The sequence below is a fragment of the Pristiophorus japonicus genome, chromosome 5, assembly GCF_044704955.1.
Source record: "Pristiophorus japonicus isolate sPriJap1 chromosome 5, sPriJap1.hap1, whole genome shotgun sequence".
Lineage (NCBI taxonomy): Eukaryota > Metazoa > Chordata > Chondrichthyes > Pristiophoridae > Pristiophorus > Pristiophorus japonicus.
This window is the reverse complement of record NC_091981.1, coordinates 164,547,490-164,574,687: the sequence shown is the minus strand read 5'-3', so window position 1 is coordinate 164,574,687 and position 27,198 is coordinate 164,547,490. Positions and strand designations below refer to the sequence as shown.

Genomic DNA, 27,198 nt, shown 5'->3' with positions numbered 1-27,198 from the left:
AGTCCGGGGGCGGGGGCGGGAGTCGGGGGGGGAGCGGGAGCAGCAGCGGGAGTCGGGTCGGGTCCGGTCCAGTCGGGGGGGAGCGGGAGTCGGGTCGGGGGGGAGCGGGAGCGGCAGCGGGAGTTGGGTCAGGTCGGGTCCAGTCGGGGGGGGAGAGTGGCAGCGGGAGTCGGGTCGGGTCCAGTCGGGGGGGAGCGGGAGTCGGGTCGGGTCCAGTCGGGGGGGGCGGGAGCGGGAGTCGGGTCGGGTCTGGGGGGGGGGGAGCAGGAGTCGGGTCGGGAGGAAGCAGGAGCTGGCCGTGGGAGGAGCCTTATTCACACAGCCCCAGTGAGGCCATTGGGCCAGGGCTAGGGGCTGCGTGCTTCGGCCCCTCCCACACAGTTTCGGGCGCCTGGAGCTACTGCACTTGCGTGCCCACTGTAGCGCGCATGTACAGAGGTCCCGGCACTGTTTTCAGCGCAGGGACCTGGCTCTGCCCCCCTACAGCTCCTGCTGCGCAGCGCCGAGGGCCAGAGGACCTGCAGGGAGGTGGAGAATACGGAGGGACTGTGCCGTTCTAGGCACGGCTCGAAACTTGGGCCCTTAGCCCTTTGAGCCTGTTCCACCATTCAACAAGATCATGGCTGATCTTCTACCTCAGCTCCACCTTCCCGCACTATGCCCATATCCCTTAATCCCCTTACTTCCCAAAAATGTATCGACCTCTGTCTTGAATATACTCAACGACTGAGCATCCACAGCGCTCTGGGGTAGAGAATTCCAAAGATTCACAACCCTTTGAATGAAGAAATTTCTCCTCATTTCAGTCCGAAATGGCCGACCCCTTATTCTGAGAATATGTTCTAGATTCCCCAGCCAGGGGAATCATCTAATTTATCAATCTCTCCTCATAGGGTAATCCCCTCATCCCTGGAACCAGTCTAGTGTACCTTTGTTGCACTCTATCTAAGGCAAGTATGTCTTTCCTCAGGTAAGGAGACCAGAACTGTACACAGTACTCCAGGTGTACAATAGACCAATTGGCTTAACGTTGGTAGTAGGAAAGATAATGGAATCTTACTCAAAAATGTAATAGCAAAACACCGAGATACTGAAAATATAATAAATAATAGTCAGTATGGATTTCCAAAGGGAAGCTAATGCTTGACCAAACTTACTAAATTCTTTGAAGAAATATTAGAAAGATTAGATAAGTATAATGTATTTGGATTTCCAAAAGGTCTTCAATAAGGTACCACATAGTAGACTCATGATTAAGGCCAGAATATGCAGAATCAGGGGACAAGTAGCAGAATGGATAGCAAGCTGGCTACAAAACAGAAAACAGGGAATAGGGGTTAAAGGTAGTGACTCGGACTGGGAAGTGGAGTTCGACAAGGATCGGTGCTGCGACCACTGTTCACCATTACATTAACGATTTGGAATTGGAAGTACAATTTCAAAATTTGCGAATGACACCAAATTGGGGGGTGTAGTTAATACAGAGGACAGTGACAAAATACAGAGAAGACTTGCAGAAAATTAATAAACTTGCAGAATGGATGTATAATTGGCAAATTAATTTCAATATAGATAAGTGTCAGGTGGTACATTTTGATAGAAAGAATAAGGTTGCAACATACTTCTTGGGAAATAAATGTCTAAATTGGGTAGAGGAACATAGGGATCTGGGGGTACAGATACATAAATCACTAAAAGTAGCGCCGCAGGTTAATAAGGTCATTAAAAAAGCAAACAAAGCACTGGAGTTAATTTCTAGTGGAAAGAATTGAAAAGCAGAGAAGTTATTTCAAACTTGTATAGAACCTTGGAGTACTGTGAACAGTTCTGGGCGGTGAAATTACGTTGCGGCCTGTTTGGGGGTGGGACATATTGCACCAGGCACGGAAGTCCTGGCCCGCTTGAAAAATTCGGGTTACCATCCCCAAAAGGAAGTGGAGCACAAAATGATGCACTCCACTTCCTTTCTGGGGAAATAGTGTGGTGGTCGGGAGTGGGGCGCAGCGCTACGCACTGGGCTGAGTAGTGCTGCCGGATAGGAGGGGCTCTTCCCTTCATTAAAGGGAAGGGCCCAAGCTGAAAACTTTGCAGTGAAGAAACCTGGACCACCGGAAAATGGGGATGCCGTGCCAACAGCCCAGCACTCAAGCAGAGTGCCGGGTTGACCGATCACGACATGGACCCCGTGATCGAACTGTCAACGGGGCGCTGAAGAAAGACGACAGATTTTTTTTTCAAATAGCCGCCACTTCCTTTTTAACTATCGCCCGCGAACAGCCTGCAGCCCAGTTCATGTCCCCTGAAGCTGTTGCTGGCATTGGCCAGTGCAGCTTTAGGGGGCGCTGCCCAATTTTTGTTTTGGGGCGATAATGGGGCACTGCACATGGTGATGTGTTGTCATCACCGGCACAGCGGAGCACTAAAGTGACTAGAGTGACTAAAGTAAATGTTGGTCCTTTAGAAAATGAGAAGGGGGATTTAGTAATGGGTAATGTGGAAATGGCTGAGACCGTAAACAATTATTTTGCTTCGGTCTTCACAGTGGAAGACACAAAAACCATGCCAAAAATTGCTGGTCACAGGAATGTGGGAAGGGAGGACCTTGAGACTATCACTAGGGAAGGTAGTGCTGGACAGGCTAATGGGACTCAAGGTAGACAAGTCCCCTGATCCTGATGAAATGCATCCCAGGGTATTAAAAGAGATGGCGGAAGTTATAGCAGATGCATTTGTTATAATCTACCAAAATTCTCTGGACTCTAGGGGGGTACCAGTGGATTGGAAAGCAGCTAATGTAACGCCTCTGTTTAAAAAAGGAGGCAGACAAAAGGCAGGTAACTATAGGCCGGTTAGTTTAACATCTGTAGTGGGGAAAATGCTTGAAGCTATCATTAAGGAAGTAATAGCGGGACATCTAGATAGGAATAGTGCAATCAAGCAGACGCAGCATGGATTCATGAAGGGGAAATCATGTTGAACTAATTTACTGGAATTCTTTGAGGATATAACGAGCATGGTGGATAGAGGTATACCGATGGATGTGGTGTATTTAGATTTCCAAAAGGTATTTGATAAGGTGCCACACAAAAGGTTACTGCAGAAGATAAAAGTACGCGGAGTCAGCGGAAATGTATTAGCATGGATAGAGAATTGGCTGGCGAACAGAAAGTAGAGAGTCGGGATAAATGGGTCTTTTTCAGGTTGGAAATCGGTGGTAAGTGGTGTGCCACAGGGATCGGTGCTGGGACCACAACTGTTTATAATATACATAGATGACCTGGAGGAGGGGACAGAGTGTAGTGTAACAAAATTTGCAGATGACACAAAGATTAGTGGGAAAGCGGGTTGTGTAGAGGACACAGAGAGGCTGCAAAGAGATTTAGATACGTTAAGCGAATGGGCTAAGGTTTGGCAGATGGAATACAATGTCGGAAAATGTGAGGTCATCCACCTTGGGAAAAAAAAACAGTAAAAGGTAATATTATTCGAATGGGGAGAAATTACAACATGCTGTGGTGCAGAGGGGCCTGGGGGTCCTTGTGCATAAATTCCAAAAAGTTAGTTTGCAGGTGCAGCAGGTAATCAGGAAGGCGAATGGAATGTTGGCCATCATTGCAAGCGGGATGCAGTTACAAAAGCAGGGCGGTCCTGCTGCAACTGTACAGGGTATTGGTGAGGCCGCACCTGGAGTGCTGCGTGCAGTTTTGGCCACCTTAAGGAAGGATATACTAGCCTTGGAGGGGGTACAGAGACGATTCACTAGGCTGATTCCGGAGATGAGGGGGTTACCTTATGATGATAGATTGAGTAGACTGGGTCTTTACTCCTTGGAGTTCAGAAGGATGAGGGGTGATCTTATAGAAACATTTAAAATCATGAAAGGGATAGACAAGATAGAGGCGGAGAGGTTGTTTCCACTGGTCGGGGAGACTAGAACTAGGGGGCACAGCCTCAAAATACGGGGGAGCCAATTTAAAACCGAGTTGAGAAGGAATTTCTTCTCCCAGAGGGTTGTGAATCTGTGGAATTCTCTGCTCAGGGAAGCAGTTGAGGCTAGCTCATTGAATGTATTCAAATCACAGATAGATAGATTTTTAAGTAATGGAATTAAGGGTTACGGGGAGAGGGTGCGGGTAAGTGGAGCTGAGTCCACGGCCCGATCAGCCATGATCTTTTTAAATGGCGGAGCAGGCTCGAGGGGCTAGATGGCCTACTCCTGTTCCTAATTCTTATGTTCTTATACGGGTTACCGCTGCCGCTAAACTCCTGTGGAATTTAGCGGGAGTCTTTAGTGGCGCCGCGCCTGGGCGAAAAATTGTTTGCGCCCTGTTAGCGCTTCCGGGGAGGGCAAACAACCCACATTTCTAGGCCCTGGTCTCCATATTATAAAAATAATATAGAGGCACTGGAGAAGGTGCAAAAAAGATTTACTGGAATGATACCAGAACTGAGAGGTTACACCCGACATGGTTTCATAAAAATTTGTCTTACAAATCTAATTGTATTTTTTGAAGAAGTTACAAAGTTGTTGGATGAGGGAAGCCCAGTAGACATTGCCTACTTACACTTCCAAAATGTTTTGCAGGTACTGTACAAGAGGATTCTCTAAGATTGAAGCCTTTAGTATTATCGGTAATATTTTGAGTTGGATTGAGAACTGTCTGGCAGAAAGTTGTTATCGAAAGATTTGGATCTATTTGGATACCGGTCACCAGGGGTGTCCCACAGAGATCGTGTTGTGATCGTTGTTGTTTACTATTTTTATTAATGATCTGGATGTAGGTGTTGGGGGCATAATCTTCAAATTTTCAGAAAATACTCAGATCTGTGTGAGTGTTAGACTGTAGATCTTGCTCGTTTGCTTCAGGCGGATCTTAATATGTTGGGAGATTGGGCTTGTGACTGGCAAATTATGTTTAACTTGGATAAGTGCAGTGGTATGCATGTGGGATGGGCAAATGCTCAGCATTCATAAACCCTTCGGGGAAAAGTATTCAGGAAGGTGGAGAAAGAGAGAAATCTGAGCATTCTAGTGCAACTAGTGGAAAACTGCAAATGTAACGCCCTTATTCAAAAAAGGAGGCAGACAAAAGGATATTATGCAGGTACAGTAAGTGATCAGGAGTGCCAATGGAATCTTGGCCTTTATTGCAAAGGGGATGGAGTATAAACGCAGGGAAGTCTTGTTACAGCTGTGCAGGGTATTGGTGAGGCCACACCTGGAATACTGCATTCAGTTTTGGTTTCCATATTTACGAAAGGATATACTTCTTGTGGAGGCAGTTCAGAGAAGGTTCACTAGGTTGATCCCGGGGATGAGAGGGTTGACTTATGAGGAAAGGTTGAGTAGGTTGGGCCTCTACTCATTGGAATTCAGAAGAATGAGAGGGAATCTTATAGAAACGTATAAGATTATGAGGGAGCTTGACAAGGTCCTCGAACTAGAGGGCATGATCTTAGAATAAGGGGCCGGCCATTTAGAACTGAGATGAGGAGAAATTTCTTGAGGGTTGTGAATCTGTGGAATTTGCTGCCTCAGAGCGCTGTGGAAGCTGGGACATTAAATAAAGTTAAGACAAAAATAGACCGTTTCTTAATGATAAGGAGATAAGGGGTTATGGGGAGCGGGCAGGGAAGTGGAGCTGAGTCCATGATCAGATCAGCCATGATCTTATCGAATGGCAGAGCACGCTCGAGGGGCCATATGGCCTATTCCTGTTCCTATTTCTTATGTTCTTATACATTTCCAAAAGTACATGAGCAATGCCATGAAGCGATAGCGAGAGCAAATAAGGTGTTGGGTTGCATACATCGGACAGTTGAGTATAAGATGAGGCATGTTATTTTGTCCTTGTACAAGACCTTGGCCAGCCCTCAGTTGAAATACAGTGTCCAGTTTTGGTCTCCTCGCATGGTGGGTGATGTGAGGCTTTGGAAAGGGTGCAGGGGTGGGGTAATAGTCTAATTCCCAGTATCAAGCATCTTAGTTATCAAGGAAGATAGGCTAAAAGAGTTGGGACTCTACACTTTAAAGAAGCATAGACTAAGGTTTATACGTTGATGAAGGGAATAGATTGTGTTCCAGTTGACAGTTTATTCCAATTAAATAGGTTAGGGAAAACCAGGAGTCATAATTTTAAGTTTTGTAAGGCCAGATCTAGATTAGATGTCAGGAGGTGGTTCTTTTCCCAGAGAATAGTGGAACAGGCTGCCGTCCCATGTGGTGGACACCGAGTCACTGAATTCCTTCAAGCGAGAGCTGGATGTGCTTCTGTTTGGGGCAGACATCACCTCTTACAAAATGTAGGTATTTCAGGGAAACCAGGCTGGATAAAGAAAGTTCAGAGGGGAAGTGATGAAGGAAATAAGAAGGCAAAGAGAGTGTATGAAAATAGACTGGCAGCTAACATAAAAGGGAATAATAATAACTTCATGGTGGGGCGGGCAATAATCAAGGGAATAATGGAGGCATGTGAAAAAGGAATGGCAGTAGTTATGGGGGATTTTAACCTACATATCGATTGGTCAAATCAAATCGCAGGGGGTAGCCTGGAGGAGGAATTCATAGAATGCATACGGGATTATTTCTTAGAACAGTATGTAACAGAGCCTACAAGGGAGCAAGCCATTTTGGATCTGGTCCTGTGTAACGAGACAGGAAAAATAAACGATCTCCTCGTAAAAGATCCTCTCGGAATAAGTGATCACAATATGGTTGAATTTGTAATACAGATTGAGGATGAGGAAGTTGTGTCAGAAACGAGCGTACTATGCTTAAACAAAGGGGACTACAGTGGGATGAGGGCAGAGTTGGCTAAAGTAGACTGGAAACAAGGACTAAACGGTGGCACAATTGAGGAACAGTGGAGGACTTTTAAGGAGCTCTTTCATAATGCGCAACAAAAATATATTCCAGTGAAAAAGAAGGGCGGCAAGAGAAGAGATAACCAGCCGTGGATAACCAAGGAAATAAAGGAAAGTATCAAATCAAAGACCAATGCATATAAGGTGGCCAACGTTAGTGGGAAACTAGAGGATTGGGAAAATTTTAAGCAACAGCAAAGAATGACTAAAAAAGCAATAAAGAAAGGGAAGATAGATTACGAAGGTAAACTTGCGCAAAACATAAAAACAGATAGTAAAAGCTTTTACAGATATATAAAACGGAAAAGAGTGACTAAAGTAAATGTTGGTCCCTTAGAAGATGAAAAGGGGGATTTAATAATGGGAAATGTGGAAATGGCTGAGACCTTAAACAATTATTTTGCTTCGGTCTTCACAGTGGAAGACACAAAAACCATGCCAAAAATTGCTGGTCATAGGAATGTGGGAAGGGAGGACCTTGAGATGATCACTATCACTAGGGAGGTAGTGCTGGACAGACTAATGGGACTGAAGGTAGACAAGTCCCCTGGTCCTGATGAAATGCATCCCAGGGTATTAAAAGAGATGGCGGAAGTTATAGCAGATACATTTGTTATAATCTACCAAAATTCTCTGGACTCTGGGGAGGTACCAGCGGATTGGAGAGCAGCTAATGTAACGCCTCTGTTTAAAAAAGGGGGCAGGCAAAAGGCAGGTAACTATAGGCCGGTTAGTTTAACATCTGTAATGGGGAAAATGCTTGAAACTATCATTAAGGAAGAAATAGCGGGACATCTGGATAGGAATAGTGCAATCAAGCAGACGCAGCATGGATTCATGAAAGGGAAATCATGTTTAACTAACTTACTGGAATTCTTTGAGGATATAACGAGCATGGTGGATAGAGGTGTACCGATGGATGTGGTGTATTTAGATTTCCAAAAGGCATTCGATAGGGTGCCACACAAAAGGTTACTGCAGAAGATAAAGGTACGCGGAGTCAGAGGAAATGTATTAGCATGGATAGAGAATTGGCTGGCTAACAGAAAGCAGAGAGTCGGGATAAATGGGTCCTTTTCTGGTTGGAAATCAGTGGTTAGTGGTGTGCCACAGGGATCAGTGCTGGGACCACAACTGTTTACAATATACATAGATGACCTAGAAGAGGGGACAGAGTGTAGTGCAACAAAATTTGCAGATGACACAAAGATTAGTGGGAAAGCGGGTTGTGTAGAGGACTCAGAGAGGCTGCAAGGAGATTTGGATAGGTTAAGCGAATGGGCTAAGGTTTGGCAGATGGAATACAATGTCGGAAAGTGTGAGGTCATCCACCTTTGGGGAAAAAAAACAGTAAAAGGGAATATTATTTGAATGGGGAGAAATTACAACATGCTGTGGTGCAGAGGGACCTGGGGGTCCTTGTGCATGAATCCCAAACGGTTAGTTTGCAGGTGCAGCAGGTAATCAGGAAGGCAAATGGAATGTTGGCCTTCATTGCGAAAGGGATGGAGTACAAAAGCAGGGAGGCGTTGCTGCAACTGTATAAGGTATTGGTAAGGCCGCACCTGGAGTACTGCGTGCAGTTTTGGTCACCTTACTTAAGGAAGGATATACTAGCTTTGGAAGGGGTACAGAGACGATTCACTAGGCTGATTCGAGAAATGAGGGGGTTACCTTATGATGATAGATTGAGTAGACTGGGTCTTTACTCGTTGGAGTTCAGAAGGATGAGGGGTGATCTTATAGAAACATTTAAAATCATGAAAGGGATAGACAAGATAGAGGCAGAGAGGTTGTTTCCATTGGTGGGGGAGACTAGAACTAGGGGGCACAGCCTCAAAATACGGAGGAACCAATTTAGAACCGAGTTGAGAAGGAATTTCTTCTCCCAGAGGGTTGTGAATCTGTGGAATTATCTGCCCAAGGAAGCAGTTGAGGCTGGCTCATTGAATGTTTTCAAGTCAAAGATAGATAGATTTTTAAGCAATAAGGGAATTAAGGGTTGCGGGGAGAGGGCGGGTAAGTGGAGCTGAGTCCACGACCAGATCAGCCATGATCTTATTGAATGGCGGAGCAGGCTCGAGGGGCTAGATGGCCTACTCCTGTTCCTAATTCTTATGTTCTTATGAATCCAAAAGTCTTCTAAAGGCATATAAATAGTAAACGGGTAGTAAGAGGAGGGGTGGGACTGATTCGGGACCAAAAAGGAGACCTACACATGGAGGCAGAGGGCATGGCTAAGGTACTAAATACTTTGCAGCTGTCTTTTCCAAGAAAGAAGATGCTGCCAAAGTCATAGTGAAAGAGGATGTAGCTGAGATACTAGATGGGTTAAAATTGATAAAGAGGAGGTACTAGAAAGGCACAAGTAAAGTAGATAAGGCGCCAGGACCGGATGGGGTGCTGAGGGAAGTGAAGGTGGAAACTGCGGAGGTACTGGCCATAATCATCCAATCCTCCTTAGATACGGGGCTGGTGCCAGAGGGCTGGACTTGCAAATGTTACACTCTTGTTCAAAAAAGGATACAAGGATAAACCAAGCAGCTACAGGCCAGTCAGTTGGTACTGGGGAAGGTTTTAGAAATGATAATCCAGGACAAAATTAACACTCACTTGGACAAGTATGGATTAATTAAGTGAAGCCAGCATGGATTTGTTGAAGGCAAATCGTGTTTAACTAACTTGATGAGTTTTTTTGATGAGGTAACAGAGAGGGTTGATGTGGTGTACATGGCATTCCAAAAGGCGTTTGATAAAATGCCTCATAATAGGCTTCCCAACAAAGTTGAAACCCATGGAATAAAAAGGACAGTGCAGCATGGATATGAAATTCACTATGTGACAAGAAACAGAGTAGTGGTGAACGGTTTTTCGGACTGAAGGAAGGTATGCAGTGGTGTTCCCCAGGGGTCGGTACTAGGACCACTGCTTTTCTTGATATATGTTAATGACTTGGACCTCGGTGTACAGGGCACAATTTCAAAATCTGCAAATGACACACAACTTGGAAGTATAGTGAACAGTGAGAAGGATATTGATAGACTTTAAGTGGACATAGATAGGCTTGTGGAATGGACAGACACATAGCAGATGAAATTTAACTCAGAAAAGTGCAAAGTGATAAATTTTGGTCGTAAGAACAAGGAGAAGCAATATAAACTAAAGGGGGTGCAGGAACAGAGAGACCTGGGGGTATATGTGCATAAATCATTGAAGGAGAAAGCAGTAAAAAAAGCATATGGAATCCTGGGCTTTATAAATAGAGGCATAGAGTACAAAAGCAAGGAAGTTATGATGAACCTGTATAAAACACTAGTTTGGCCTATCAACTGGAGTATTGTGTCCAATTCTGGGCACCACGCTTTAGGAAGGATGTGAAGGCCTTAGAGAGGGTGCAGAAAGGATTTACAAGAATGGCTCCAGGGATGAGGGACTTCAGCTATTTGGATAGACTGGAGAAGCTGGTGTCATTCTCCTTAGAGCTGAGAAGGTTGAGAGGAGATCTGATAGAGGTGTTCAAAATCATGATTGATCTATACAGAGTATATAGAGAGAAACTGTTCCATTGGCGGAAGGGTCGAGAACCAGAGGAGACAGATTTAAGGTGATTCAATCATGGCTTTCAAAAGGGAATTGGATACGCACCTGAAGGAAAGAAATTGCAGGGCTACGAGTAAAGGGCAGGGTCCTGGGACTAGGTGAAGTGCCACAGAGCTGGCATGGGCTTGACGGGCCGAATGACCTCCTTCTGTGTTGTAACCATTCTATGATTCTAATTCAGGGCCAGAGAGATCTCCTGGACTAGTTTTGATCGCCTGGATGGGTCGGAGAAGAATTACCAGATTTCCCCACCCCCCCCAAAATTGGCCTGAGCTTTTATCTGGTTTTTCACCTCTCCCAGGAAATCACATGATTTTGGCTAGGGTGGGGCGTGTATATATTGTGACAATATATCTCAATTGTGTGGGACAGGCTGGATGGACAAGGGGGTCTTCTATCATTGTTCGTATACCTATTGGGAAAGATTGAGCAATCTGGGCTCTTTTCTTGAGGGGTGACCTGATCGAGATCTTTAAGATTATGAAAGGTTTTGATAGGGTAGACATAGAGAAGATGTTTCTACTGATGGGGGAGACCAGAACTAGTGGACATAAATATAAGATAGTCACTAATAAATCCAATAGTGAATTCAGGAGAAACTTTTTTATCCAGAGAGTGGTTACAATGTGGAAATCACTACCACAAGGAGTAGTTGAGGTGAATAGCATTGATACATTTAAAATTAAGATAAAACACATGAGGGAATAAGGAATAGAGGGATATGTTGATAGGTTAGATGGAGAAGGTTGAGAGGAAGAGCTCGTGAAGCATGAACACCAGCATGGACCTGTAAATATTATATAACTTGTTTGTCAAGTAAGATGACTCACTGATGAGAGAAAGTGTATAGTGTTCATTATTTTTTATTACACAAAGAAGAGTTCCACAGATTGAATAATGTGAACCCGATCATAACTGTTGCTCTTTATGTTTATGTAATGTCAATAAAAACTGCTTAATGATTTGTATCTGGTCTTTTTTGACAAGTATTTGCTTAGCCTGCATTTGGAGAGATTGAAGAAGGACATGTGCGCAAGACACAAGATGGTGCCATTGTTACAAATCTCCAGGAAGGTGTCCACCGTAGACCTGGATTTGTAACAACACCCATTACTACAGTATCGAGACAGATTCAAATTAAGACAACATTTGATGTATAAAATGATCTAAATTAGATCAATTTAAATTTTTTTTCTTCATCCATCATGAAAATATAATGAACTTTGTTTAGTCTATTGGCTCAATGAATAGCTTTCTGTCCATAAAATGGCTGCTGTCATCGCCTACATAGCTTTGACCACACTTTAAAGTAATTTGTTGCACGTGAAGCACTTTGGGAAGTTTGTGCAAGATTACAATCCTTGTAGCATATTTTAGGGCATATCTATCTGATGTCTATTGAGTCTTTCCTGTGGGAATCACTGGTTTTTGTTGATGTTTAGGATTGTGACTTAATACTGGAAATCTGTTCCTCAGACTATATCAAGCATAATCTAGTCTGTTTCAGAAGAACAGCACAGATTAAAAAGGAAAACTGAGCATTTGAAGTGACTGTGTACAAGCAAGTAAATTTTAATCTGATTTTTCTAATAGGTAGCACAGAAGCGGCTCCGGTTAACACACTTGAGCCACATTCTTAAGTTAACTGAATCACTGGTAAAGTTCTCATACATGTGTACGCATACAAATCATCGAATGTAGCATTTATGATTTTGTATTCTTTATTTTTTGTTATTTTTGGTTATTCTGCAGCAAATGACTCCTCCTGACTTCCCAAAGCCTTTCCACCATCTATTTTGTTCCAAGGGTACTGATATCTGAAATGTGGAGCTAAACTATTCAAGTAAAATGCCCTGAAAAGAATATGCTTCAGTTATTGTGGAAAATATTCAGTGTACAAAGTACAGTGTACATTATGATGCATAGTAGAGTCACAGTAGCACAAGGTAATGGAGTGCTAAAGCATTTCACCGTGGAGTGTGATGTGCATTTGTACCTGCAATCCTCGCACATTCAGTGTGTTCCACATGTTGATTTTGGAGCAGCATCTACTGAGGCTTTGGAGACGATCACTTGCCTGTTCCCTTTGCTGCAGATGGTAACTGACACAGAATGGAGAAGAGAGAGAAAATGAATTAAAAAAATAAATAAAGAAAGATGGGGCTGAAGACAGCCAGCAAACCCAATGAAGAGAGAGTGACTGTGCAGGCTGCAGTTCGACCTTGATAAGTGGGTTAGGGCAAGAGTGGACAGGCTGAGGCTGTGGGAAATACAAAGAAGGGATAGAAAGTGGAAAGGAATGAGGGAGCAGGCTTGAAGGTAGGGAGAGGGCAGCAAGGCGGGCGGCGGAAGGGGCGGATTCTTATTGGTGGCGTACTTGTAAAGGTTTGGCTGGGAGACAGATATGAAGAGGCACAACACTGCCATCTAGTGTTGGAAGATCTGCAAGGTGAGTAAGTATATTAATTTAAAAGCACTTAGCAAGGCGTTACCCCCGAGCATGCTGTCCAACTTGAGCTATTTCCATCTCCTCCCCGTCTGATGCCTCCTGATATGTAATGTGGTTGACTTCTCACTATCTCACCCCATGCATCTGCCCACCACCGACCGGCCCTGCTCTCTTTTTAAAAAAAAAATTAGTCACCAACTCCTGAGCCCTGTTCTGCTAAGTCCTGACCCACAGTGGGGCCAACCCCCATCGACTGGCTGTACCTGTTGCGGCCCTATCTCTTGATGCAGCCATCCTGGCCAAAATGCGGGGCTCCCTTCCTGTACCACTGGCCCAAGCCCTGGTTTATATCTTTAAAAATAAATTGACAAAGGATTGCAGACTGTTTGAGTTTTCTTTTAAAAGGACAACTGATTTTATTTTAAATACAGGTTTAGCGTCTGAAATTCGGAATGTTCCGGAATCTGGACACCGGGCCGATTCGTGGCGGGATCGTCCGGAATCCGGAAAATGTTCCGAAATTCGGACCCACTGCCAGACGCCACCGCCTCGGGACCTCGTCGGACCTCACCCACCTCGGGACCTACCTCTCCTACCCACCTTGAGACCTACCTTGCCCGCCTCGGGACTACCTCGGCTGCGTTGGGACCTTTCCCCCGCTCAGCACTGCCTGGACCCCCCCTCCCTTTGATCGCCACCCAGACCCCCCCCGCACCTTACCTCACCTCGCCTCGGCTGCCGCCGGACTTCCCCCCCCCCTTTACCTGGGCCTAGGCTTTTTCGCTTTTGGGACATCAGAAAGACATTCCAAAATCCAGAAATACCCGAATCTTGGCTCAGGCATTTCTGGATTTGGGACGTTGGAAAGATGTTCCGAAATCTGGAAATACCCGAAATCCGAATGGCCTCGATCCCGAGGTTTCTGGATTTCAGACGCACCACCTGTATATATATTTTGGGATCCATTCTTTTATTAGAGGCCAGTGGGCTTTTTCTTAGTCCTCTTTTAGAGCTAGGCCAGTTAGGAGTGAAATCAGGAAGCATTTTTTTCATACAAGGGTAGTGGAAGTCTGGAACTCCCAAAAAGCTGTGGGTTCTAAGTCAATTTAAATTCTCAAGGCTTGAGATTACTAGATTTTTGTTAGGTAAGAATATCAAAGGATATGGAGAAAAGGCAGGTAAATGGATCGAGGCGCGGATCAGCCATGATCTAATTGAATGGTGGAACAGTTGAGGGGTTGAATAGTCTACACTGGTTCCTATCTTCCTATGATCCCCTTCTCCTCAACTTCCTGTCCACCTTTTACCTCCCCTCCATATTCACTTCCATTCACCTCCTGCCTCTCCTGCTCACCTTCTCCCCATCCGTCCTCACTCCCTGCTTCCTTGAAACTGCGAAGTTGCCTATGCATTGTAGTTAAGGTCATGTCCCAGCAATTTTTCTTTTGCACTCAATAAAAGTGTAAGGACATTTCTGTGAAGACAAAATGCAGCCACATGCAAGAACTTTCACGTGTAATGTCCACACACAGAGTCCATTCTGTGTCCTTGCTACCCTCAGTGCTTCTTGCAAGTGATGTTCAACATGGAGGAGAACTGATTCATCTGCTGAGGGATGGCAGTAGGTGGTAATCAGCAGGAGGTTTCCTTGCCTATGCTTGTCCTGAAGCCATGAGAATTCATGGGGTCCGGAGACAATGTTGAGGATTCCCAGGGCCACTCACACCCGACTGTATACCACTGTGCCGCCACTTCTGGTGGGTCTGTCCTGCCGGTGGGACAGGACATACCCAGGGATGGTGATGGAGGAATCTTGGACTATGTCAGGCTCTCTCCCAATTTTGGCACGTCTCCAGATGTTAGTGAGGAGGACTTTGCAGGGTCGACTGGGCTAGATGTGCTATTGTCGTGTCTGAAACCGGTGCCGAGGTCAATGCCGGGTGGTCCGTCCGGTTTTATTATTTTTCCTAGTGGTTGTGTACAACTGAGTAGCTTGCTAGGCCATTTCAGAGGACAGTTAAGAGTCAACCACATTGCTGTGGGTCTGGAGTCACATATAGACCAGACCAGGTAAGGACGGCAGATTTCCTTCCCTAAAGGGCATTAATGAACCAGATAGGTTTTTGCGACAATCTGATAGTTTCATTGGGGGAGAATGTGGCAGATAAGCAATCTGACTACATCGAGATAGTTGAAGAAAGTTAGAATTGGACAGCAGTATACATGTGAAAGCTAACCGTGCCTGTGCAAGATGTAGCCAAGGAAAAGTGTGTAAATTTGGCAGAGAAGGGGACTGATGATATTTCTTTGGTGGATTTCAGGACCTGGTGCTGAGGGAGAGTCGCTGGCTGCATTCCAATAGGTAGCAATGGAACCGTGCAAGGGCTGTCCCTTGCCTATGCAAGATATCTCTTACTAAGCTGGCAGTATATAGCGACGCTCTAGTATTGTTTTAACTCCTTTTTGCATTAGAAACCTGCTGCCATATTATTTTGTTGGGTAGTTTTCCCTTTCTTACAGAGTCCACTTCCTTTATCTCAAGTGTATTTAGTATACACCCCTCTCATATATCCTATATTTTCTCTATCCTTCGTGAACATTCTATACTTGAATCCACCATCTACTGGGATAAACCATGTTTTGGTTATTTGGATCATATCATTACTGCTACAATGGGCTCTAGATCTGGCATTTTGTTATAAATGCTTCTAAGCATTCACCTATCAGCACCTTGATAACGATTTTCTTTTTTCTTGTGGCCTCAGTGCCTGCATGTTGCTAGAGGCTGGCTCCAGTATTGTTCTGTTGTAAATAGCTGCTACTCTGCCTATCTACCATCCCTATATCAGTCCTGTATCGGATCCTGTTGCCCTCTTTTTTTGCCCCACCCCCACTGGTTTATGATGGCTACCAGGCATCTCAGAAGTCAGAACATCCCCAACTATTAAGTTTGTAAGTGATCTTCGAATGCTTTTATAGTATTTCTGTCTTTGCCATTTTGCCCCTCGATGTCCAACCTTCACTGCTGCTCTCCTAATTCCTTCAGTAGTCCTCCGATCTTCCTCCTTTGTGCACAGCTGTAACTCCAGGTAGGCAACACTCTGCTGCAAGGTTTATTAACGTACATGGTTATTCCCTTTACTTAGCAAAGAATCCAAACAACTACAATCCCCCTATGCTTTGAAATTTACAGCTTTACCCCGTTGGCCTGATGTCTAGGGGTATAAATCCAAAAGCCAGCAAAACTCAGGAAATTCAATCATTCTGTGAAACTGAAGACAAATAACTGCAGTATCTAACTTTAGATTTTTTCAAAATTCCTTTGAAAATGTTTTGGGATGACATTTTTTTGAATACATTATTTACATAATGCTTAATTTCTTAAATTTGATTCCTGCACATGCTGAATGTAGCTGCATTTGTAAGAAACTTAAAATCTTACAGCTGTATTGGGTAGGATGCAAAGTTATTCATTTGTAGTGGAAACTATTCTATTAAGATATGAGAAAAAAGTATCCCATGCCAAAAAGAAAGTTGCCATATGATATAAATTGAAGGACGTTGTCTAGCTACTTGTGCCCATTGAAGTAACTTTGTACACCTGCAGTAACATAAATGCAAAAGTCAACATTTCATAGCATTCCATGTAGCAGTGAGAAACTAAAGTCGAGTTATTACCCACTCACAATAATACAGATATATTAAGATTTATTTAATTGTTTACTGAACATTTTAAGGAATGTTAGCTGATTAATAGGATTCTGCTTCTCGAAGCAGAAAATTGAAATGAAACCCTAAGCTAATTTGAGAGAATTGTTGATCAGCCTAGTTTGTCTGCAAGCTGTTGCACTTTTTAATTTTTATTAATGTTTTATTAAGCTTATTGTAATAATTGTCAGAATTAAGATGGGGAATAAAGAAAGCAAAACTCTAAGTGTAATGATAGTACTTCGGTAAACCTGGATCCTGGTACATTGTTGCATGAATCAATGCTACAGTATAAACTCCAGCTTAACTGGACCATAATCTTTTCTGTCCAGTCGGTCTCAGGAGGTTTGCTTATGGCGCACAATGGTTTAAAAGAGAATACTAATGACTACAGAGACTTCCGATTCTTTAGCAAAGCCTCAGCACGACAGGACGTTTCAGGTTCTTGTGTACCGTTGGATGCAGCACGGTTTATTACTCGTATTTTTAAAATTCGTTCCTGGGATGTGAGCGTCGCTGGCAAGGCCAGCATTTATTGCCCATCCCTAATTGCCCTTGAGATGGTGGTGGTGAGCCACCTTCTTGAACTGCTGCAGTTTTTGTGATGGTTCTTCCACAGTGCTGTTGGGGAGGGAGTTTCAGGATTTTGACCCAGCAACGATGAAGGAACGGCGATATACTTCCAAGTCAAGATGGTGTGTAACTTGGAGGGGGACTTTCAGGTGATGGTGTTCCCATGCGCCTGCTGCCCTTGTCCTTCTAGGTGGTAGAGGTCGTGGATTTGGGAGGTGCTGCTGAAGAAGCCTTGGTGAGTTGCTGCAGTGCATCTTGTAGATGGTACACACTGCAGCCACGGTATGCCAATGGTAGAGTGAGTGAATGTTTAAGGTAGTTGATGGGGTGCTAATCAAGCGGGCTGCTTTGTCCTGGATGATGTCTAGTTTCTTGAGTGAATTGGACTGGTGCTGCTCTGGTTAAGATTAGCGAACTGAGTACAGACCAAGGATTAAATCTAGGACATATCACAGTTAATAGATTAGAACTGAAGCATGTTGTTGGGACAGAATAGCGAGAGCTTTACTTTGATTTTGGCTTTAGAGAAAAATTGTGTTATTTTCTTCGCCCTGACATAACTTTCCTAGACCAGAAAAATGCATAGTTAACAAAAAGCAAAGTGAGGGTGACAAGTATATATATCTGACCAAACTTGGGGCTAGACTTTCCACTGATGATCGCCGGGCTATCGCCCATCTATCGCCCAAAAAGGCAGGCTATCGCCCATTTTAGCTTAAAAGTGGAAAGTTGGGCCAGAACATTGCCCACTGATCGCTGGCCCAACTTTCAGCATACATGAATCTGCTATCGCTGAGGTGATTGCCCACTGCAACCTTTGCCACATCACCGGGCTGATTGCTCGCCAAGAAGATCGCTGGAGAAAAGCAGCTCTCCAATGGTACTACTTGATAGAACTGGGCACTATGAACGCCATTTTAGGAACGGAAAGAGGATGCTTCAACTTGGAGCTTATGAGGAGATTTAATTTGTGAGTGAGTTTAAGGGCCTTATTGACTCTTGGCAATCATCTAATCACATTTAAGCGCTGAGGATAAATCTAAGTCATTTAGAACGATTTATAATAATGGGGTCTGTAATTTCTCTACCAGTATTAGTTAATAATCACATGCTGCAGACTGAAGATGGGAGAAGGTATATTGAAGAGCATTATGTGCTCAATCAAATAGATGGCAGACTGCTGCAGAGGAGGAGACCTTACACCCGCGCACTTGCAGGGAAAAGCAATTATACCTGAACTTGTCTGATAATACCTGCGCTCAGGAGGCTGCGCTTCCGAAAGGAGGTCATCGCTGAGATATGCCAGCTCATCAAGGGAGATCTGCAGCCTACCAGCACTATCAGGACCGCACTGCCCATTGAGATAAAGGTTACTGCGGCACTTTCCTTCTATGCATCGGGCTCCTTTCAGGCCTCAGCTGGTGCCATTTGCGTATCTCTGAGCACGCCACACATTGCTCCATTCGACAGGTGACTAAAGCCCTTTACGTTCGCAGGATGGACTTTATAAGCTTCCCTAAGACCAGGGAGGCACAGACTGGGAGGGCTTTGGATTTCTCGCGAATAGCAAACTTTCCCAAGGTGCAGGGGGTAATAGACTGTGCACACATCGCCCTGAGAGCACCTTTACAGGATGCGGAGGTGTTTCGTAACCGAAAGGGAGTCCACTCCTGAATGTGCAGTTCGTTGTTGACCACAACCAAATAATTATGGCAGTAAATGATAATTTTCCAGGCAACATCCATGATGTGCACATCTTGCGTGAGAGCACTGTGTCTGACCTGTTTAACAGTCAGCCACAAAGTCACTGGATGCTGGGGGATAAAGGATATTGCCTTGCCAGCTGGTTCATGACCCCCTTGCGTAATCCCCAGACGGAAGCCGAGAAGCGCTATAATGAAAGCCATACAGCTACACGCAATATCGTCAAAGACAATTGGAGTGCTGAAGCAGAGCTTCAGATGCCTGGACAACTCAGGAGGCAACCTACAACACAACCTGACCAGTTGGCTGAGTTTATTGTGGTGTGCTGCATGTTGCATAACCTAGCTATAAGGAGAGGCCAGGTTGGACATATTTATGATTATGATATATTATATAATATATAATAATCTCTCCTCTCTTTCTCTCCCCCTTTGCCTTCTGCGCATGTCCAGATTACCCCTGACCTCCCGAATCGCGGGAAACCTTTGCAAAAAAAAAATCCATGCGCAGAAAGGCTGTTGCTAGGGACCTTGCCTTCCACATCGCTGAGGCCCATTTCACATCGCTGAGCTATCGCTGAGCTTACTGCCCCTACAAAAAAGCCGAAAGTAGCGATCAGAAAAATGGGCGATCTTCCAGTGATCCTGAAAGCTGGAACATTGCCAATTTTTTGGGCGATAGCCAGCTAAGTGGAAAGTCTAGCCCTTGGGATTTAACTAAGCACTTTGTCATCTCAAGGAAAGTAAATGCTGATTTTGTAAAATGCGGTTTAAAAAAGAGTGTCTATTGACACCACTGTGTCAGCCAATGAGTTGTAGACTGGGCGGAACTTCCGGCAGGACTTGCATCTTTAACTTAGCAAACAGCAAAGCAAAAAAAATCTATTTGAAGAGTTTCTATGAACTGCAGCAGCAAACAGAACTTGGCAACGTCACCCAATAGAAGCACAGTGATTTGACCAGCAAAATGCAGTAAGTGGAGGATAGTTACATAATACAAATTGGGGGAACTTTTACCTCAAAGAATGGATGAATTGGGTTGGGGGTGTGGGGTGTTAAAATTAATGACTTTTTCAATCGTGACCGCAACCCGGTTGCAAACACTTCCGCGCTTAACGGAGGTGCGTTTGGATGCTGGCGAGAAACCTACTTGCCGAAGTCAGGAATTTAATTACGGACAGATAGTTATTGGTGCAATTAACATCCTTAGGAGATATTAATGAGGTGCTTGTAAGTTGAATTTTACTTTGCTCTCTCTCAATTTAACATCTCCAGCATGGGTATCCCAGGGCTCAGGAAGCTGACCAGGGAAACAGAGGTTAGATTGAACTGCAGTTCAGGTGGGTACTTAAACTTATCATTGCCCCATCTGAATAAAACTTCACTGATTACAGTTCCTGTCTCAGTTCCCTCTAGCAAACGTTTGGCAACGTTTGGCAGAGAATTTTTGTGTGGATACAGGTTTGGCTCAACTTTGGAGGCTTTGAAACTGACAAGATCAGGATGGGAGGTGGATTGGATGTGTTTGAAGGCACACCATCCATGCAGCGATGCATAGGAGAGATGTCGAGGTCTCAGGAAGCCCTATCCATGGAGTAGTGGATCTGTAACCTACGAGAAGAAGACCTGCTACTTGCTGGACTTGGTGGATATGCATTACTAGTTGCTGTGAAGGTTACCAACTCCCCTCAATGTATTTGCTGCTAGTTCCTGCCAGGGCGCTACCTGAGATATCTCAAGGGTCTCGCAGTCTGCTGCACATAAATGCATAAGGCAGGTGACTGATGGATTGTTTGTCAGGACTGGGAGTTATGTAAATTTCTTCTGTGATGACAGTAGCCAGAGTAAGTGGGCACTCTGATTCGCCTCTCTGGCTGGATTCCCACAGGTACAGGGTGCTATCGACTGCGCAACATGGCATCAGAGCCCCACCACAGCAACCAGAAGTCTGTACATGCCACAAGTGATAAATGCGCAGCTGGTACGCAATAACAAGAAAGAGTTCATGCAGGTCTGCGCCAGGTTCCCTGGGAACCATTACGGTACTTTTATATTGCGGCAGTCCAACATTCCAGATCTCTTCGTTCCAGCAAGCAGACTTAAGGGCTGTCTTGTAGGAGACAAGGGATACCCCCTTCAAACTTGGCTCAGGACACCTGTGAGGAACCCCACCAATGAAGCGCAGGAGTGCTACAACTCTTTTGGGGGGGAACAAAATACACGTTAGATCAAGTGCTCCCCGATCTGGGGGACACTCCAGACACAATGGGCCCAAGTTTCGGCCTCAGTTGCTCCTGATTTTTTGGAGCAACTGGTGTAGAACGGAGTATCTTAGAAATTCAAATTCTCGGCATTTAGTTTGCTCCAGTTCTAGTCAGTTAGAACATTTTCACTTTGGAACCGAATTTTTTTTTCAAAAGGGGGCGTGTCTGCCCACTTACGCCTGTTTTCAAAGTTTCGGCAGTGAAAACTTACTCCAAACTAACTTAGAATGGTGTAAGTGAAGATTTTTTACGCTCGAAAAAACCTTGTCTACACTTTAGAAAATCAGGCGTAGGTTACAAATCAGGCGTAGGGAATGGAGGGAGGGGTTTAAAGGGAAGTTTACAAACATTAAACACTTCAGTTTTACATATAAAGAGCCATCATCAATAATAAATGATAAAAACATCAATAAATCAACCAATAAATCAATCAAAAAAAATTAATAAGAAATAATTTGTTAAAAAAATCAATAAATAAAACATTTTCTACTTACTGACTGCAGCACCGGGAGCCCTTCAACAGCATGCTGGGATGCTCCACCCCCCCCAAGTGTGTCTCTGTCAGTGTCTCTATCTGTGTGTCTCTCACTCTCTGTCTGTCAGTGCCTGTGTTTCTGACAGCGAGGGAAGGGGGGGGGAAGGGGGAGGAGGGGGGGGGGAGGGAGGGATGGGGGAGAAGAGAATGGGGGGGGGAAAGGAGAAGGGGGGGCGGGGAAGGAGAAGGGGGAGGGAGGTTGAACGGGCCTGGCCGACCCCAGCACCAGATTTACAGGTAGATGGCGTTGGGTCGGGTCCGGGGTCGTGGGGGGGAGTGCGGGTCGGGGTCGGGAGCGCGGGTTGGGTCGGGGGGAGCGCGGGTTGGGGTAGGGAGTGCGGGTTGGGTCGGGGGGGGCAGAGAAGGGAGGTCGGGTTGGTTCGGGTAGGGGGGAGGGAGGGAGCGCGGGTCGGGTCGGTTTGGTTCGGGTCGGGGGGGGGGGAGGAAGCGCGGGTCGGGAGCGGGGGAAGCGGGAGTCGGGTCGGGGTCAGGTCCGGTCCTGGGGGGGGACGGGGGGTGGGGAAGCGGGAGTCGGGTCGGCAGGAAGCAGGAGCTGGGCGTGGGAGGCAGCCTTATGCACGCAGCCCCAGTGAGGCCATTCGGCCAGGGCTAGGGGCTGCGTGCTTCAGACCCCTCCCAAACAGTTTTAGGCGCTTGGAGCTACTGCACATGCGCACCCACTGTAGCGCGCATGTGCAGAGGTCCTGGCACTGTTTTCAGCGCAGGGACCTAGCTACGCCCCCCACAGCTCATGCTGCGCCGCGCCCGACACCAGAGGACCAGCAGTGATCCGGAAAATCTGTAAGTTTTTTTTAGGCGCACTTTGTGGCGTGAAAAACAGGCGTCCAGGTCGGGGCTGTGCTGTCCTAGGCGTGGCCCGAAACTTGGGCCCTTAACTGCCCCTTTTAAAAAAGTTTTTTGTTTCTTTTTTAAAAATGTTTTTGTGGTTTTTTTTGTGATTTTTTTTTTGGGGGGCATTAAAACCATATATTTTACAAGTGCCCCCTCTAAAAGGGGAGGGGCAGGAGTGCTACAATGGGATCCACGACCACCAGGTGTCAGTTTACAAATATACGCTGACGACACCCAGTTTTACCTCACCATCACTTCTCTCAACCCTTCCACGGTCTCTAAATTGCCAGACTACTTGTCCGACATCCAGTTCTGGATGGGCAGAAATTTTCTCCAATTAAATATTGGGAAGACCGAATCCATTGTTTTCGGTCTCCGCCACAAACTTCGTTCCATAGCCACTGACTTCAACCCGCTCCTTAACATCTGTTTGAGGCTGAACCACACTGTTCGCTACTTTGGTGTCATATTTGGCCTTGAAATGAGCTTCCGACCACATAATCTGTGGCATAACTAAGACCGCCTAGTTCCACCTCCGTAACATCGCCCGTCTCTGCCCTTGCCTCAGCGCATCTGCTGCTGAAACCCTCGTCCATGTCTTTTTTTACTTCAAGTCTTGACTATTCCAAAGCATTCCTGGCTGACCTCCCACGTTCTACCCTACATAAACTTGAGCTCATCCAAAACTCGGCTGCCCGTGTCCTAACTCGCGCCCTGTTCACCAATCATCCCTGTGCTCGCTGACCTGCATTGGCTCCTAGTTAAGCAATGCCTCGATTTCAAAATTCTCATCCATGTTTTCAAATCCCTGCATGGCATCGCCTCTCCCTATCTCTGTAATCTCCTCCAGCCCCACAACCCAGATATCTGCGCTCCTCTAATTCTGTCCTCTTAAGCATCCCTGATTATAATCGCTCACCCATTGGTGGTGGTGCCTTCTGTTGCCTAGGCCCTAAGCTCTGGAATTCCCTCTCTAAACCTTTTTGCCTCTCTACCTCTCTTTCCTCCTTTAAGACGTTCCTTAAAACCTACCTCTTCGACCAAGTTTTTGGTCATCTGCCCTGATTTTTCCTTGTGTGGCTCAATGTCAAATCTTTTGTCTTGTGAAGTGCCTTGGGACATTTTGCTATGTTAAAGGCGCTATATAAATACAAGTTGTTGTGTGTATGAAGGATAGGGAGGGTGCAAAAAAGATTTACATGGATGATACCAGAACTGCAAGGATATACCTATCAGGAAAGGATGAACGGCTGTGTTTCTTTTCTCTTGAAAAGAGAAGGCTGAGGAGTGACGTAATAGAGGTTGTTAAAATTATGAAAGATTTGGATAGAGTAGAGACAGAGAGAAGTATTTCCACTTGTGGGAAAGAGCTAAACTAGAGGCCATCAATATAAGATATTCACCAAAAAATCAAATAGGAAATTCAGAAGAAATCTCCTTACCCAGAGAGTGGTGAGAATGTGGAACTTGCTACCACAGGGATTGGTTGAAGTGAATAGGATAGATGCATTTAAGGGTCAGTCAGCTTAGCATGTTAGGGAGAAGGGAATAGAGGTTTATGCTGATAGATGAGGAAAGACAGGAGGTGGCTCGAGTGGAGCATAAACGACGACATGGACTAGTTGGGCCAAATGGCTTGTTTCTGTGCTGTATATCCTATGTAATCCATAAGAATGTTGAAGATGCGCTTCAGGTGGCTAAATAGGTCTGGAGCAGCCCTTCAGAACTCGCCAGTGAGGATGTCCTGCACAGCATTGTGTAGCAGAGAGGATTGCAGGTGGAAGAGGACGAAGGGGCTCATCACTTATCATAGGAGGATGAGGATGATGATGGGGCACCTATTGCCAGACCAACCACTTATTGCTGCCATGGATGCGCTACTATCGCAAAGGTTCACCTCGGGTAAAACATAAATGAAATCCTGTGATCCGCTCCCACAATAAGGACCCCCACCCCCCCTGCACTTTGCACTAAACAATCACTCATCCACCCATTGCACATCTACCCAATGGGTCCAGTTATGTATTGACATTCATCATGAAACAAGTTAAAGGGTGAGTTGCCACTTGGACGCAGTAATGGGCAAGACATGGAAGTGATGCTAAGCAATAAATTTTATGTGGCGTAAAAAAAATAGAATCTTAACAACGTAACATTTTGTTAAACGCTAATGTGCATACCCTTGGTGAATTACAATTTACTGAATTTGCGCTCCTACCACTTCTACGTAGTGCATTCCATGTGGCTTCAGCAGGGGTAGAGGCAGGCTGCTCAGATCCCTGCCCTGACTGCTGAGAAGCTTTTGGCCTATGCCCTCTGGGTTCTCGCCAAAGATTGTTGCAGGGGCAGACTCAGCCATGGGGAGACGAAGCAGCATATTGGATACTGGCTGAAGGGCCGGGGTGGGGGGCGTAAGAGGTGGGCAATGGGTGAGAAGAGGGGGCACTTTGAGTGGAGTTCCCACTTCCATGTCCCCTTTTGCCATCATCCCTCTCCCAAGCCAGTGCCACATCACTTCAACCACTCTGCTGCAGACCAGCTTAGTGGAGATCAGTGATGCGTTGTAAGGCCACCACTTCGATATCTATCATCCTGTTTAAGGCGGCACACATCTCCTGCACTGCCGTGGTCATAACCTGCATGGACTCATTTGGGAGTCATACTTGAAGCTCTATGGAGGCGGCCACTCTCTCCATGGCAGACATTCTCGTAATTCCCTGCACCACCAATCTACTAGAGATTGAGTTGGTTCCTCCATGCTCTCTGCTGTTGTGGAAAGTGTGTGTAGTACGTCTGCCAGTACCGGGCTAAGTTCCTGACGTACCTCTAGCATTCTCCTTCTCTCCACTAGCCCCCGGGGTGCAGCATCTGTGTCCAGCTTAGCAAAGCAATTCCATCGCCGCCACCCCCCCCAACCCCCGCCCCTGACCCCCCTGCTGAAAAGCCACCTTCAGATTAATATCGGGCCTATTATGCGCATAAAGATCAATCTCAGTCACTTAAAGCAGTGCGATCTCCAGGCATGATTGTGGGAATAACCCAATCAACTCCATTCTGGCCGGGATAGTGGTGTCATTATATGCAGCTGCATAATAAGGGATACATTTAGTACAATTATGCAATCATTAATATTCATTTCATGTTAAAAAAATTAAACGAAAATGAGATTAAAATGGATTGTGCTTTATTAAAATGGCATTGACACTGGTTAGATGTGCCTAGGTTGCCTCTGATCCATATGATGGTTCATGAACTGGAGTGTTGATCAGCAAAGAAAGAAACTCTGCATTTTAATATCCAAACTTAATTTATTTAAATTGTTACACATTCTATTTATTGATGAACAGTTTTGACTAAAAACAATTAAACTGAGGTTGAAATCTCAGCAGTGATGGTTGATCTGTCGGCAGAGTCCAGGGGGCGCTGAGTGAGTGGGAGGGAAAAAAGTTTGGTGAATTTATCTCAACAGTCATTGACGTAGTTGAAATATTATTGCTGAAGCATCTAAAAACTATCAGAAGGATATCATTAATATACATTTTGTTGAGAACGCAACAAAATGTATGTACAATACAATCTAGCAACAAATGTCCCAAAAGAGAAAATCTAAGCTTTAACAGGGGGAACAAGTAGCCCCAATATTCTGTGTGTGAAATATAGGATCTCTCTTCTGAAGGTATAGGTAGAGTTGGGAAGCTTTACTCTGCATCTAATGTGCTCTATAACTTGCTTGGACGCTTTTGATATACAATCTGGTTGTCAGCACTGAGTCATCTCCCCACGCAGGCATCTCTCATAAGATGAGCAAAAAGGTTCTCCAAAATATGAAGTATCCTGTATTCCAAAGATAACCAATCTAGCTTAAATTATAGTACAGGTCTGATAAAAGCATTGTCTTATGAGAACATATTTTTCCCTTTTTAACATTTTTAAGTTGAGGGATGTTAGTACTCTTGCCAGCAACCTTCTCCAAATGAGGTTGCTACTTAATGCTGAATTAGACCTGGATTGTGTCTGCATAAAATCATTTGTCCCATTAGTGAAGACTGGATTTGAATTCTAGTCCCAGAGGTGAAAGACCATTATTTAATCCACTGTGCTGCCTTGTTTAATGTTTTTTTTGTATTTTAAAAGAACTAATCTTTCAGACTTTTATTCATATATATGAATAATATTTTTGGATGATTTCAGTTAACTGTGCTTCATGTTAGCATTGCTACTTTTGTGCAGACCTGCTTATTATATATTATTGAAAAGTCACAGATTCTTGTTATTGATGGATTGGTTTAGATTGGTCTTAGACTTTTGTAAATGAGCCATTACTGTAACAAAATCTATTTTTACAGGTATTCCATACATACTCTAATGAAGAATATGATAGGAGAAATGATGACGTGGATCCAGTTGCTGCATCTGCTGAATATGAACTGGAAAAACGTGTAGAAAGGCTGGATCTTTTCCCTGTTGAACTTGAGAAAGGTAGGAGTAAGAACCTAGGTTTATTTTGAAATTTCTTGATCTGAGCTGAGCTTTCAAGAGGTGATGGACAGAGGCTAGGTACTTCCCTAGAATAAAGAATAATGAGGGGAATTCACCACAGATTACAGCACAAACAGCTTACATTTATGAAATAACTTTAAAAGTCAAAAA

At 44.9% G+C, this 27,198-nt stretch overlaps 1 protein-coding gene across 6 annotated transcripts in view; it reads left to right on the top strand.

Moving 5' to 3' along the window:
- The window catches only part of ppp1r9a (protein phosphatase 1, regulatory subunit 9A), a 424,704-nt gene that overhangs the window by 84,820 nt on the left and 312,686 nt on the right, over positions 1-27,198 (top strand). For all 6 annotated transcript variants that reach the window (XM_070881066.1, XM_070881067.1, XM_070881068.1 and 3 more), the window contains exon 2: positions 26,895-27,027. In XM_070881066.1, the coding sequence (XP_070737167.1) occupies positions 26,895-27,027 (133 nt within the window). The remainder of the gene's footprint in view (positions 1-26,894; positions 27,028-27,198) is intronic.